The sequence below is a fragment of the Pan troglodytes genome, chromosome 15 (assembly GCF_028858775.2).
Source record: "Pan troglodytes isolate AG18354 chromosome 15, NHGRI_mPanTro3-v2.0_pri, whole genome shotgun sequence".
NCBI classification, from domain to species: Eukaryota; Metazoa; Chordata; class Mammalia; order Primates; family Hominidae; genus Pan; species Pan troglodytes.
In genome coordinates, this window is record NC_072413.2 from 100,930,236 (window position 1) to 100,944,884 (window position 14,649).

General features: G+C 59.2%; 2 protein-coding genes across 3 annotated transcripts; one reads left to right on the plus strand and one right to left on the minus strand.

Moving 5' to 3' along the window:
• Nucleotides 1-4,962: 4,962 nt before the first annotated feature.
• Nucleotides 4,963-6,265, minus strand: LOC129136913 (uncharacterized). 2 transcript variants are annotated; one of them, XM_054665819.2, is made up of 2 exons: nt 5,829-6,265; nt 4,963-5,610 (listed from the first exon to the last, which is right to left on the minus strand). In XM_054665819.2, exons 1-2 carry the CDS (start codon nt 5,942-5,944, stop codon nt 5,073-5,075), a joined length of 654 nt encoding a protein of 217 aa, XP_054521794.1. In that variant the 5' UTR covers nt 5,945-6,265; the 3' UTR covers nt 4,963-5,072. The 2 variants fall into 2 exon arrangements, with proteins under 2 accessions (XP_054521794.1, XP_054521795.1); XM_054665820.2 differs by having other exon boundaries at nt 5,838-6,040.
• On the plus strand, nt 5,225-13,416 carry AMN (amnion associated transmembrane protein). Its single transcript, XM_024348944.3, has 12 exons — nt 5,225-5,299; nt 6,264-6,382; nt 6,488-6,532; nt 10,975-11,062; nt 11,315-11,532; nt 11,678-11,815; nt 11,985-12,093; nt 12,212-12,294; nt 12,481-12,643; nt 12,722-12,884; nt 12,963-13,050; nt 13,133-13,416. Exons 1-12 carry the CDS (start codon nt 5,257-5,259, stop codon nt 13,235-13,237), a joined length of 1,362 nt encoding a protein of 453 aa, XP_024204712.2. The 5' UTR covers nt 5,225-5,256; the 3' UTR covers nt 13,238-13,416.
• The last annotated feature ends 1,233 nt before the right edge of the window (nt 13,417-14,649 follow it).

Below are 14,649 nucleotides of genomic sequence, written 5' to 3' on the forward strand. Positions count from 1 at the left end.
CCCAGCCCCCTATGGTCTGCCACCTTCAATTCAACCTCCTCACTGTGGCTGCAGCTGTGATCTCATCCTTCCTGTCTCATTTTAATGCCACCTTTTTCAGGAAGCCTCCCCTGACCAGGAAGCCAAGTGGCCTCACTACCCTCTCCACACAGCACAATCTAGGAATGGCCTGCCCAGGTGGAGCAGCAGTAGTCAAAGAGGCTCCATTGCTGCCCCAAGTCCTGGCTGTCCAGCACTCTGGACTCCCCTGAGGCCCCACCATCAGGAGAGGGAGCCCCAGCCTCTGGGCCCTTTCAGTCCTGGCTGTGGCCCTGAGCGCCAGGGGTGAAGTTTGCTGAGCCTCACCTGGCTCTCTGCATTTATGGTGGAGGTGGGGATGGGGGGCAGAGCCAGACACTCAGGGGTGAAGCCCAACGCAGCCCTATCAGTCAAACTGCCTCCTTCCCACTGAGAAGCAAGACAAGGGGCAAAACAGTTGTGACCCCCAAGTATCCCGTTTGTTCCTGGTTGAGGACATGTGAGTCCAGCAAGGGGCAGCCAAACTCCAGGACCGTGAGGACCCACCCTCCCCGTCCTAGGCTGGGCCAGCACCACAGAGCCACTGAGCGCAGGGACCTCTGCTCAAGGCGATCCCTCCAAGGTAAGGGGCAATGCTGGTGGTATCAGAGATGTCGAGGCAAGGGCCCACCTGGGACACAAAAAGAGGCAGAGCTCCCCCCAGTGGCGGCTCCTTCCTCCCCGGATGCAGCATATCACTCATGAAAGAAGCAAATACCAGGCCAAGCAAAGGGGTGCTCATGGCAGAGTCTGCAGGTGAGGGTGGGGGTGCAGGAAACAGCAGGATGGCCTGGAGGGTGGAAGGCCCCAGAAGTCTCCAAGACTGAGTAGTTTCCCTTTCACCCTCAGTCCTCTGCCTACATACCCACCTCCACCATCCTTCCTGCACCCTTCCCTAGTCACTCATCCACCATCCTGCCATTGGAACCCAGTGTAACCATCCACCATTCTCCCCCTTCCATCAGCTACAACCAGTGTCTCCCCAATCCACAAGGCACACCATCCATCTCTCCACCAGTAATCCCCTAATGACCAATTCACCACCCTCCCAGAAACTCATCTCCCCATCATCAAATCATCCAAACATCATGCACAATCCATTTGCTGTTCATCTTTCTACCTCTCTGCTTCCCAACACCCACAAATCCATCCTCCATTCACTCACCACCCAGCCATTCCAATGTGCATGATGCAGATCCAAGCATGCACTGCAGACCCATTCCCCCAACCCCCATCAATCATCCATCCATCACCTAGCGCACATTCATTCACAATTTATCCACCATGCTCTGTCCACCCACCCATTGATTTATATCCAGTAACTCCTGTACTCTTATCCATCTACCTACTGTCTCTCTACCTACTACTATCCATTCACACATCATCTAAAATTCATTCACCATTATTCATCCACCATCAATCCATCCCTCCACCATTTGGTCTTGTCCACCATCCATCTACATCCAAAATCCACAACTTTTTCTCACCCACCGTGCATTGCAACAAACTATCCATACATACACATCTGTTCAACAGCTACGATTTCTCTTTCACCCATCAACCATCCACTATGCAACCATGATTCATTTTGCCACCGTCCGCCCTTTCCCTCGTTCTCCTTTATTCAACTACCATCTACCATCCATCAACCATCCTTCCATAATCACTCTTCTATCCATCCATCCACCAATAACATTCACCATCTGTGAGCTGCCATCCATACACTTACCCATTCACCATCCACAATCAACTATCTACTTTTTTTTTTTTTTTTTTTTTTAACAGAGTCTCACTCTGTCGCCCAGGCTGGAGTGGAGTGGCACAATCTCGGCTCACTGCAACCTCTGCCTCCCAGGTTGAAGCAATTCGGCCCCAGCCTCCCGAGTAGTTGGGATTACAAGTGTGCACCATCACATTCGGCTCATTTTTGTATTTTTAGTAGAGACAAGGTTTCACCATGTTGTCCATGCTGGTCTTGAACTCCTGACCTCAAGTGATACTCCATCCTCAGCCTCCCAAAGTGCTGGGGTTACAGGCATGAGCCACCGCGCCCAGCCAACTATCTGCTTTCATCTACCATCCGTCATCTGTCTGTTGATCAACTGTCCTTCTACAAAATACTATCCTCTATCAACCCACCACCCATCATCCACCATTCGTAACGCACCACCCATCTATCCCCATTCACCATCCACCATCACCTTCCATCTACCTACCATCCACCATCCACCATTCATAACGCACCACCCATCTATCCCCGTTCACCATCCACCATCACCTTCCATCTACCTACCATCCACCATCCACCACCCATCATCCCCATTCACCATCCATCACCTTCCATCCATCTACCATCCATCATCCACCATTCATAACGCACCACCCATCATCCCCATTCACCATCCACCATCACCTTCCATCCATCTACCATCTATCATCCACCACCCATCTATCCCCATTCACCATCCACCATCACCTTCCATCCATCTACCATCTATCATCCACCACCCATCTATCCCCATTCACCATCCACCATCACCTTCCATCCACCATCCATCATCCAACACCCATCTATCCCCATTCACCATCCACCATCACCTTCCATCCATCTACCATCCATCATCCACCATCCATCTATCCCCATTCACCATCCACCATCACCTTCCATCCATCCACCATCCATCATCCAACATCCATCTATCCCCATTCACCATCCACCATCACCTTCCATCCACCACTCATTCATTCACCATTCATTTATCCACCGTCCATTCATGCATACATCCACCATCCATCTATCCACCATTCATCCATCCACCATCCACTCCCACTATCCATCCATCCACCATCTATCCATCCACACATTCACCATCCACCCATCCACAACCTACCATCCATTCATCCACCATTCACTCATCCACCATCCATTCTCCACCGTCCATCTACCCATCCATCCCTCTACCCATTCACATATCCACCATCCACTCATCCATCATCCACAATTCACTCATCCACTGTCCATTCATCCATCCACCCATTCACACATCCACCATCTACCATCCACCATCCCTTCATCCACCATCCACCCATCATTCACTCACCCACCATCCACCATCCATCCATCCACCCATCTATATGTCCATTCACCCATTCGCCATCCACTCATCCACCACCCACCATTCATCTATCATCCCTCATCCACTATCTACCATCCACCATTCATCCATCCACCCATTCACCCATCCACCATCCATCCATCCACCATCCACTTATCCACAATCTGCCATCCACCATTCGCCATTCATCCATCCATTCATCCACCACCCATCACCATTCACATCCACCATCCGCCATTCACCATCCACCGTCCACCATCCACCTATTCACCATCCACCATTCACTCATTCACCACCCATCCTTCCATCCACCCACCATCCACCACCCACCATCCACCAACCACTATTCATCTTACCATCCACCATCTATCATCCACTATCTACCATCTGCCACCCATCCATCCACTTAATATTCACCATCTACTCATCACTATTCACTTGTCCATTATCCACCACCCACCAACCATCATCCACCTACCATCCATCATCCACCATTTATCCATTATCTACTTATCTACCATCCATTACCCATCCATTTATCATCCTATCCACCATCTACTATCCACCCATTATCCACTATCCACTATCTATTCACTATCCACCGTCCATCTCCATCCACAATTCACCATTTATGCAACCATCATCCACCATCTATCCATTTACCATCTATCTATTCACCATCCACCATCCATCCATTTAGCATTCATCACTCACCAAACATCCACCATTTAACACCCACTTTTTTTTTTTTGAGATGGGGTTTCACTCTTGTTGCCCAGGCTGGAGCACAATGGCACGATCTCCGCTCACCACAACCTCTGCCTTCCAGGTTCAAGCGATTCTCCTGCCTTAGCCTCCCAAGTAGCTGGGATTACAGGCATGTGCCACCATGCCTATCTAATTTTGTATTTTTAGTAGAGATGGGGTTTCTCCATGTTGGTCAGGCTGGTCTCGAACTCCCGACCTTAGGTGATCTGCCCGCCTTGGCCTACCAAAGTGCTGCGGTTACAGGCGTGAGCCACCGTGCCCGGCCAACACCCACTCTTTATGATCTACCTGTCGGCCATATATCCATTTATGCCATTATCCATCCTCCACTCCCTGATTACCATCCATTCCTTTTCCTTTTTTTTTTTTTTGAGACAGAGTCTCGCTCTGTTGCTCAGGCTGGAGTGCAGTGCGCGATCTTGGCTCACTGCAAGCTCCACCTCCCGGGTTCACGCTGTTCTCCTGCCTCAGCCCCCCAAGTAGCTGGGACTACAGGCGCCTTCTACCATGCCCGGTTAATTTTTTTGTATATGTTTAGTATAGACGGGGTTTCACCGCGTTAGCCAGGATGGTCTTGATCTCCTGACCTCGCGATCCGCCTGCCTCACCCTCCCAAAGTGCTGGGATTACAGGCATGAGCCACCACGCCCGGCCATTCATTCATTTTTCACTCACCATCCTCATCCATCCATTCATCACCCATCCACCCTCTATCACTCACCATCCACCCCGTCAACCATTTACCATTCATCTGCCATGCGTCCATATGCCATACACCATGCACCATCAATGTTGCTGTCCATCAGCTGTCCCCTACTCACCATCCACTACTCTCCACCATCATCCACAATCCACCCTCCTATACCATCCACATACCATGTTCCATCCAGTATCTTCCTTCTATCATCCAACCACCACCCACAACCCATGGGACAGGGGCACTGCGTGGAGAAGTGGACACCCAGTTCCAATGGTGAGCAGACTAGCTCAGCCCTAGCAGCACACAGGACAGAGAAAGGGGTGAATTCAAAGGTCGTTTATTCCCCCTCCCGGCAAGACACCCATTTTACAGGGTAGGTCAGTCTCGCCAAGCCCTTCTTCTTTGCCCTTCTTCCTGAGAACCTAAGGTGTTCAGGCCCTGCAGGGGCGGGTAAGGGGAGGCTGAGAAGGTGCCTCCCAGGGGCCTGAAGAGTCGGCCCTGGGCGGGTCTGGAGGTAAATGTGTAACGGACCCTGGTGCCCCCACCCGACCTGCCTGGTCACGTGGGTCCAGTGGGGGCAAAGTCTCCTGGTCGGGTGCAAGGAGCAGAGGCGAGATGGGCGTCCTGGGCCGGGTCCTGCTGTGGCTGCAGCTCTGCGGTGAGCCGGGACCACACCGGTGCGGGCCCGGACGGCAGCGGTCTGTCAGGACCCAGGGCCGAGGTCGCTCTAGACCTGGAGGGTGAAGATCTTCCGAGGAGTGGGCAGCGAGGGCTTTGGAGGGTTGGGGGCGTGAAACTCGGCCTTGCCTCCCTCGTCTGGCGAGTGCGCAGCCCGGGAGTGCGCGGCCAGTGCATCGGGCGGTGCGGGAGAGGAGAGGAGGGGGTCCGGGAACCTCGGCCAGCCCCGGCCTCCGGCGGCTCCTGCCCTCGCGGTTTTTCCGTCTACGAAATGGGCGCGGTCCCCAGAACCTGCCGAGAGCAGCGAGTGTGCGCCTGCGGGGCTTGGCAGACTGCCTCAGTTTCCCGGTCCCCAAGGGAGCACTGAGCCCTCCTCCGCCTTCACACCAGGCCGGCGCGTGTCCCTGGCGCCCCCTTCCCTAAACCCCTCGCGGCTCCCTCAGGACAACCCCACCCACCACATTCAGGGCCGGCCTGACCTGGTCCTGCCGCCCCCAGCCCCTTCTTACTTCTCATACCGGGTTGCGCTCTGTCGCAGCTCTTCCCGGCCCAGGTAGGACTCCTCCGGGAAGCCTTCCTGATTCCAAGACCGAGAAGAGGTCTGTGCTGGCCCATCCTCCTCCATGCCCCAGTTGTCACTGTCCTTAACAACGCTGTCCTCTGCTCCAGCGCCAGGCAAACTGGGGGCAGTGCCGGGAGGCTATCTAGGCAGGCGTCCTGTAGGGCGCGTTTGAGCGGGCTCTGCAGATATCAGTAGAAGTCCGTTGGAGAGCGCCCGGGCAGGGCGCCCACAGTCTGGCCGGGAGGGACCAGGGCCTGGGTCTGGGCCCCCGGGGATGGGGTTCCTATGCGTCCCGAGTGATCCACTTCTCTGGGTGGGTGGCCTTCCCTGAGAAGGGAGCATCCCGGAGAGAACGGCGGGCACTCAGTCGCCTCCTCCCCAGCACTGACCCAGGCGGTCTCCAAACTCTGGGTCCCCAACACGGACTTCGACGTCGCAGCCAACTGGAGCCAGAACCGGACCCCGTGCGCCGGCGGCGCCGTTGAGTTCCCGGCGGACAAGGTGCCTGGGAGCGCCGGCGGGGTCGGTGATGGGCCTGGACCCCTGAGACCGTGTGGCCCCGGTGGGGGTTGCTCCCGGCTCGGCTGAGGCAGCTTCTTCCTGCAGATGGTGTCAGTCCTGGTGCAAGAAGGTCACGCCGTCTCAGACATGGTAAGGCCAGGCTGCTACTGCCACCGGGCTGGGGGTTCACAGAGTCTCTGAAGCACCTTCAGGGACTGCTGTGCCTTGAGGGCGGACCCCACCGGCATGGAGGCACTGCAGGACTGGGACTTTGGCCTCTGGAGAATATTCTAGGAGGCAGGGAGTGGGGGGGAACCTAGGGGAGCTTGGTCCCACGGTCCCAGCCAGGCTGTGTCCTGGGAGGGATGGGAGGCGCCCCTGTCCCCACAGCCCTCGTGATGCCCAGCAGTGGGTGGTCTTCCCAGGAAGCGCCTGCTCCACGCCCTTCCCCCAAAGCCTTGCCTTGTCCTGGTGCCTAAAGCTCCACCTTTAGAACACTAGGGAAAGGGTCCCCAACACCCCCCCTCTACCCACCATCCGGGTCCCTGGCCTGTTAGGAAGCAGCCGCCCAGGAAGAGGCGAGCCCACTCCTGCCTGGCTCTGCCTCCCTTCAGATCAGATCAGATTCTCCTAGGGACCCCTATTGTCACTGCGCCAGCGAGGGGCCTGGGTGGGTGTGCACTCCTTAACTGGCTGACATCTGAGATGGGACAGCTTAATCCTGAAACCTTCCCCACCTCCATCAGTCCATGGAAGAACTGTCTTCCACAAAACTGGTCCCTGATGCCAAAAAGGTTGGGGACTGCTGCCCTAGGGGACCTTTTTCTCAAACTGCTTCACACAACACTCCAAGAACATGATGGGAACTGGGAGGAAAGCGGGTTCCATGAGTAGGTAAGTTTGGGAAATGCTGCAGCCTGCACTTTCCTGGAGCTTCATCACGTATTAAAGGCTCTGGTAAGGCCCCAGAGAAAGAAGCGAATTTCCTTGTTTAAGGTGGAGTTCAGCAAGCTACAGGCCAAATGCAGCCCCTACGGGTGGAGCAAGGAACGGTTTTTACACTTTGTAATCGTTGGGGAAAAAAAGAACAATCTTTTGTGGCACCTGAAAAATATATGACATTCACACCTCAGCGACAGTAAATACAGCTTCACTGGCACACAGCCTGCCCGCTTGGTTGAGTATCCTCGGTGGCCACTGTCCCATTGCATCGGCAGCCCACCAGCTTCCAGGGTGACTGTGGGGCCTGCAGGCCAAGCCTCTGGGCAAAAGCTTCCTTCCAGCCCCTTCACAGCCACTCCTGGGCTGCGTCATCCTGTCACCTGCACACCTGCCAGCTCAGTCACTCCTGAGTGAGGGTCACTGGTGAGCTGGGTCGGGGTGTCGGCTCCAGATGTGGGGTCCAGGCCTGGGGCCCCCGCGTGTGCGGGTGGCGAGGATGGCTCAATGGGCTTGGCCTGGCCCCCTCCTGCCCCATGCGGGGTCAGGGACCCTGGGCCTCATTTCCATCCCAGGGCCGCTTGGTTCATTCCCTCAGGTTTTCCAAAGCTGCCTTAACCCAAAAGCTGCCACGCACTGGGGAGGGCACCCACAGCAAGATGGCGACGCTCCCACCCGGGAAACGGGAGGAGAGGGGAGAGGGAGGCGGTTGCCCCTTGTGGCCCGGCCCCCAGAACCCACGCATAACCTTGACAACCAGGCAGCCCGAGTGAGGGGGGCACTGGGAGCTGATGGGGGACCTGTGGGCAGAGGAGTCAGGCTGGGGTGGGGGTTCCAGGGCATGAATTTCCCCCTACTCCCCTCCCCTGCTGGCCTCCTTACTTTCATGATCTCCTTTGGAAGCACTTGGGCTCTGAAAGGAGGCAATACGCCATTCATTCATCTCTTCAATAATTCATTCATTGATCATCCATTGGCCGGTGAGAACAGCGCAGGGGCAGGGGACAGTGGCCCCGGGGTCCCAGCCTGCAGAGGCCGAATTCACCCAGAGCCGCCCAAGCACCCCCATCCCCTGCCCGCGTCGGCTATGTTGCCCTCCACACCCCTGGCTCCCAGCTTCATCCATCTGCCTAGATGGGGCCCGAGTAACAGGCCGTGCACATCAGTGCCTTACTTTGTAATTCTGTGGTTGGGAGCGTCCCTCCCTGCGATTTTCCTTTTCCTTGCCCTTCCTCCCATTTCTACCTTTTGCCTGCTTCCTTGTTGGGGGAGTCTCCTGTCTTTCACCCATCCCCCTGCCTTGGCTGGAGGCTTTGCAAGTCTGCTCACTGTGGACTTGCACTTGTCCTGTGCTGAACAGAAACCTTCATTTTAATCGACCTAATGCAAAACGCCTTACCTTAGAACTGTGTTTTTTCTGTTTCGTTTGAGAACCGCGTCTGCTCCTCAGTCACAATGGTAATGGACCGTGTACCTATGGGGCACGTGCACCAGCGAGGGCTCCTGCTCTGTTTCTCTCCTTAGAGTGAACCCAGCTTCCAGCATCCTCTGCCTTGCCCTTTTGTTCTAGCACTGCTGGAATCCGTCGTGTGCCTGGGTGTTGTGGGTCTCTCTGAGCCCTGTCTTCAAGTCCACAGGCCGCTTTGCCGATCCTACACTATCCACACCGTGGCTCTGCAGGATGGCTTAATATCCATCCCCTTCACTCCTGCTCCAAGGTTCTTTGTGGATCTCATTGTTGCAGATAAATTGTAGAATAGGTTTGCCAGGTAACAACTACCACCACCACCACCAAAAAAACCCTGGATTTTTTTTTTTTTTTTTTTTTTTTTTTGAGATGGAGTCTTGCTCTGCCACCCAGGCTGGAGTGCGGTGGTGTGATCTCGGCTCAGTGCAACCTCTGCCTCCCGGGCTCAAGCGATTCTCCTGCCTGAGCCTCCCAAGTAGCTGAGACTACAGGAATTTTGATTGGGATAAATAACAGCCTTATGCTGTCAAGCCATCCATTCAAGAGCATGGACGGACTCTCTAAATATTTCAGGTCATCCATGGCCTCTTTAGCATCTTCAAGTTTTCCCTGTAGAGGTCTTATATTGTATTGGTTAATTCATCAATACTTTGTTAAGTTTGTTTTTTTGAGACAGGGTCTCACTCTGTTGCCCAGGCTGGAGTGCAATGGCGTGATCACGGCTCACTGCAGCCTTGACCTCCCTGGGCGCAAACAATCCTCCCACCTCAGCCTCCCGAGTAGCTGGGACTACAGGCTTGTGCCACCACGCCCGGCTAATTTTTGTAGTTTTTGTAGAGATGGGGGTCTCACTATGTTGGCCAGGCTGGTCTCGAACTCCTGGGCTCGAGTGATATGCCCGCTTCGGCCTTCCAAAGTGTTGGGATTACAGGCATGAGCCACCGCTCCTGGCCTTAAGTTTGGTTTCTATTATAAATGTTGCCCTATATTTAAAAATTATATCCTCTTTTTATTTTTAAATTTTTTGTAGAGATGGAGTCTCACTATGTTTCTCACCAGGCTGATCTCAAACTCCTGGCCTTACCTACCGTGCTCGTCTGTTCAACTATTATGTTACGTTTCTATTTTTCCCCTTCGATCTTTAAAAAACGGTGTTCTTGGTATGCTTCCTCCTGGGAACCCCTCCCTGTTCTTGAGGCGCTTTGAGCTATGACACATTCCGTCCCCACGGCTCCACCTCTGCACCTGTGGGGGGACTTGCCCTGCTGGCAGTGCCACACCCTCAGGTGTGCACAGAACTGAAGTGTGACCTCACGTCGCTGGGGGTGTTGGCCTCTTGCTCAGGTGCAGTGCCCTCCTGGAAGGGCCGAAGAGTGGGTCCTGCCTCGGGTGAGCGCGCCCTGCTGTGCTGAGCCCCTCACAACCTGGCAGCAAGGGTTGCCCTGGCCCAGCGCTCACCCTCAGCCCCTGAGGGAGAAGTGCAGAAGCAAGAAGGCAGGAGGCTGAGGTCCTGGCCCTTGGAGGAGAGGGGGAGTGAGGGGCGGCCAGTCAGACCCCCCATATTTCTGCTGACACCCGAGACCTGGGCTGTGGCCCCACTTCTGTGGTGCGGGAGCTGCACGGCCCAGCCCAGGCCTATAGGAAACAGCAGGGGCAACTCCACCTCCCCGCTACACTCCCTGCCTCTTCCTGCACCCCTGGCCCCCAGATGCAGCCTCTCCCTCCCTCCCTCACACACCAAGAGCGCGGCCTCAGACTCCCCAGGGGCCGGGCAACTTTCGAAACTAGTTCCTGGAACCTGGGAGCCCTGGGCCTGTGCACGTTCTCAAGGGGCTATGGGGGGAGGCGACAGGCCCTGGCCAGAGTCACCTCCGCCCCAGACTCCCCACGGCTCCGTCTCGCTCCCCGGCTCGGGCTCTGCCCCTAGCCTGTGAGACCTCCAGCTCAGGGACAGGACACTGGGCTGTGCCCGCTTCGGGGCCTTGCCCACGCGGCCCCATCTTTCCCAGGCCAGATCCGCTTCCTCTGCCAGCCTCAGCCAGGCCAAGGACCCCGGGCCTGAGCTCGCCCGGGCTCCTTCCGTGCACAGGGTCTCGGCTTCTCGTCCCAGGGGACTGGGGGCGGGGTGGGCGCGGAGCAGGCCCGGACCCCCGCGTGGCGCCGCCTCAGCCCGTGCCTCTTGCAGCTCCTGCCGCTGGATGGGGAACTCGTCCTGGCTTCAGGAGCCGGATTCGGCGTCTCAGACGTGGGCTCGCACCTGGACTGTGGCGCGGGTGAGGCGGTCGGGCAGGGGCGGGGCTCTGGGAAGGCAGGTTCAGGGGCGGGGACTGGTGGGAAGGCGCGTCCGGGGGCTGGCCCGGAGGGAGGGAGGACTGGAGGGAGGGCGCCTCCGGGGGCGTGGTTTAGGGAGTGGCGGAAGTGTCCCGAAGCGGGGCGTGGGAGGTCGCGCTCAGACGCGTGGCGTGGCGTGGTGTGGTGTGGGGCGGCGCTTGTTCCGTGGAGCTCAGGGATGTGCTCCGGCTCAGGCGAACCTGCCGTCTTCCGCGACTCTGACCGCTTCTCGTGGCATGACCCGCACCTGTGGCGCTCTGGGGACGAGGCACCTGGCCTCTTCTTCGTGGACGCCGAGCGCGTGCCCTGCCGCCACGACGACGTCTTCTTTCCGCCTAGTGCCTCCTTCCGCGTGGGGCTCGGCCCTGGCGCTAGCCCCGTGCGTGTCCGCAGCATCTCGGCTCTGGGCCGGGTGAGCACTGAGGGGAGGGAGGCTCGGGTCCCCTCTCCCCACCTCGGCCCGACCCCGCCCCTCCTGGTCTGCGCACGTTGGGTCTGAGCACTCAGGTGAAGTCTCTTCCTCGGGCTGGCTCCGGTGGGGACCCGGCTGCCCGCAGACGTTCACGCGCGACGAGGACCTGGCTGTTTTCCTGGCGTCCCGCGCGGGCCGCCTACGCTTCCACGGGCCGGGCGCGCTGAGCGTGGGCCCCGAGGACTGCGCGGACCCGTCGGGCTGCGTCTGCGGCAACGCGGAGGTGAGCGAGGCCGCAGTGGAGTCGCGGGGGCCGCGCGAGGGTCGGGACTGTGCCCGGGACAGGGCCGCCGCGCTCCCACGGTCTCTCGCCGGCTTGCTTCTCGGACGCATCGCCCTTCTCGCTGCGGTCCGCTCTGGCCCTCCGCGCTGACCACCGCCCCTCGCACCAGGCGCAGCCGTGGATCTGCGCGGCCCTGCTCCAGCCCCTGGGCGGCCGCTGCCCCCAGGCCGCCTGCCACAGCGCCCTCCGGCCCCAGGGGCAGTGCTGTGACCTCTGTGGTAAGCGCCCCCGCCGGGCCCTGCTTGCTGGGAAGGCCTGGAGGACCAGGTTCGTCCCCCGCCTCAGTTTCCTGCCGGGCCCGGATCCACGGCGCTGACCCCTGCCCTCCCGCCGCAGGAGCCGTTGTGTTGCTGACCCACGGCCCCGCATTTGACCTGGAGCGGTACCGGGCGCGGATATTGGACACCTTCCTGGGTCTGGTAATGGGGCCGCGCGGGCAGCTGAGGGGAGTCCCGACCCCAGCCCTACCGCCTCCGCCTAGGACACCCCTTCTGCAGGGTCCCTGCGGCTGCTCACTTGCCCACTATCTGCCTCTGCCCTTAGCGTCCCCATAGGCTCGGGGAGGGCGGGGGGCTGAGTCAAACCAACCCCGTCCCCCTCCCCAGCCTCAGTACCAGGGGCTGCAGGTGGCCGTGTCCAAGGTGCCACGCTCGTCCCGGCTCCGTGAGGCCGCTACGGAGATCCAGGTGGTGCTGGTGGAGAATGGGCCCGAGACAGGCGGAGCGGGGCGGCTGGCCCGGGCCCTCCTGGCGGACGTCGCCGAGAACGGTAACCGCGCCCGTCCCATCCCGCCCCGCCGCGCCTCGCCCCGCCGCGGGGAAGACTGAGCCGGCCCCTCCGTCACAGGCGAGGCCCTCGGCGTCCTGGAGGCGACCATGCGGGAGTCGGGCGCACACGTCTGGGGCAGCTCCGCGGCTGGGCTGGCGGGCGGCGTGGCGGCTGCCGTGCTGCTGGCGCTGTTGGTCCTGCTGGTGGCGCCGCCGCTGCTGCGCCGCGCAGGGAGGCTCAGGTACGCGGGGCGGGGGCGCGGAGGTGGGGCTGGGGGTTGCTCCGAGGGGCTCACGCTGCGTCCCCGCTACGCCCTCAGGTGGAGGAGGCACGAGGCGGCGGCCCCGGCTGGAACGCCCCTCGGCTTCCACAACCCGGTGTTCGACGTGACGGCCTCCGAGGAGCTGGTGAGGGGGCTGGAGGGGGGACCGGGGCCTCCTCGGGGCCGGGACTCGGCGCCGACCGCCGCCTGACCCTGTCACCCCGCAGCCCCTGCCGCGGCCGCTCAGCCTGGTTCCGAAGGCGGCCGCAGACAGCACCAGCCACAGTTACTTCGTCAACCCTCTGTTCACCGGGGCCGAGGCCGAGGCCTGAGCGGCCGCCTGACCGTCGACCTTGGGGCTCTCCACCCCCTCTGGCCCCAGAACCTCCCTGACCCCAGTCGAACTGGGGGCTAGCCACCTCCTCGTCCAGCCCCCAAACCTCCCCTTCCTTTCCCCCTCCTCCGGGGGCCAAGGACAGAGTGGCCTTACTCAGTAAAGGTGTTTCCTGCACCTGCTGTCAGCCTGGATGTGCCGCCACCGGCCCCGCCCATGAGGACTAGGAGCCCAGCCTTGCGCCCCATTCGCACTGGGGGACGTGGGAGGGGTCTAGCTGGCCACTGCTGGAGGCAGCGCTGGTCGTCACCTGGGCGGCCAGAGGCTGGGATCTGCGAAGTTGAACCCAGAACTAGGAGTGGGGCTTCCCCCGCCTTCCGGTGAGGGGAGGGTGAGGAGCTGGAGGGAGGGGTGGGAGAGAGGCAAGGGGTGGACGGAGCCAAAGGCCGTGCCTGGTGGGGCGGACGGAAAAGGGGTGGGCATCCCTCCTGGTACCAAGCTGCTGGGTGCGAAGGCAGATCATATGGGGTCACCCATGTGCAAGCGTGCGCCACTGCACCGACACAGACAAGGGTCCAGCCCTGTGTGTGCAGCTGCAACTGTGGCAGTGACCACTTCTGTGAAACCAGCATCTGGGGCTGGAGATGTCACCGGCATCCCCAGTCATGGCCTGGCCCCCATTTGGAATCTTCTGCCCAGGGGCCCAGCTTAGCCGCCAGGACACTTGCTGTAACCCAGATCAGGGCCCCGTGCTTCGAGGTGCGTCTGTGTTGTGGTTGGAATGAGTCACTCTCAGTGCTGTGCAGTGTCCCGTTGAGTGACGGCCACAGTTCACGTGTGTGCTCCAACAGCTACCATAGCTCGCATTTTTAAAAGTGGCCGATACTCCCACACGCACTTTTTAGCCACGATTTTCTTTAGTGTCTGTCAGGTGCAAACTGGAGAGCAAGCCTGAGCTGACCAGACACCACCTGCCGCCCACTGCTCACCCGTCACAGATGATGGACTGTGCTGGCAGGGACCTGCCTCTGGTGTGGGCTGTGGAAGGAGAGCTGCTCTGGGCTTCCAGGGGAGCCGCCTGCTGCAGCAGCAGCCCAGGCCATGCTGCCTGGCACAGAGCTCAAGGTCCCAAGTGCCCCCGCTGGGTGCTAGGCTGCCTGCCCTGGCTTGCAGTCTTCTCCCAGGTCCGCACTCTTCTGCAGGGGCCATCACTGCCCTTGTCCTACCAAGGACAACTAGGTCTCAGTGAGTGGCAAATAGAAGCCAACTGCCTGCATAACTCAGGAAACTGACTCCGAGCATTCCCTCAACCAGGGACCACTCACCCTGGCCCAGACCTCCCCGAGAGCTCCTGCCTCTTCCTGGGGCCTCAGGCCTACCCCATCCTGTCCCTTGGGGCTGCTGGCGGGG

Bases quoted from the DNA above. Each gene is read 5' to 3' on its own strand.
- AMN (XM_024348944.3), top strand. From the start codon at position 5,257: ATGGGCGTCCTGGGCCGGGTCCTGCTGTGGCTGCAGCTCTGCG. The intron at 11,063-11,314 runs GTGAGGCGGTCG...GCTCCGGCTCAG, and splicing joins GCACCTGGACTGTGGCGCGG to GCGAACCTGCCGTCTTCCGC. The intron at 13,051-13,132 runs GTGAGGGGGCTG...GTCACCCCGCAG, and splicing joins TGACGGCCTCCGAGGAGCTG to CCCCTGCCGCGGCCGCTCAG.
- LOC129136913 (XM_054665819.2), bottom strand. From the start codon at position 5,944: ATGGAGGAGGATGGGCCAGCACAGACCTCTTCTCGGTCTTGGAATCAG. The intron at 5,611-5,828 runs GTAAGAAGGGGC...TGCTCTCGGCAG, and splicing joins AGCGCAACCCGGTATGAGAA to GTTCTGGGGACCGCGCCCAT.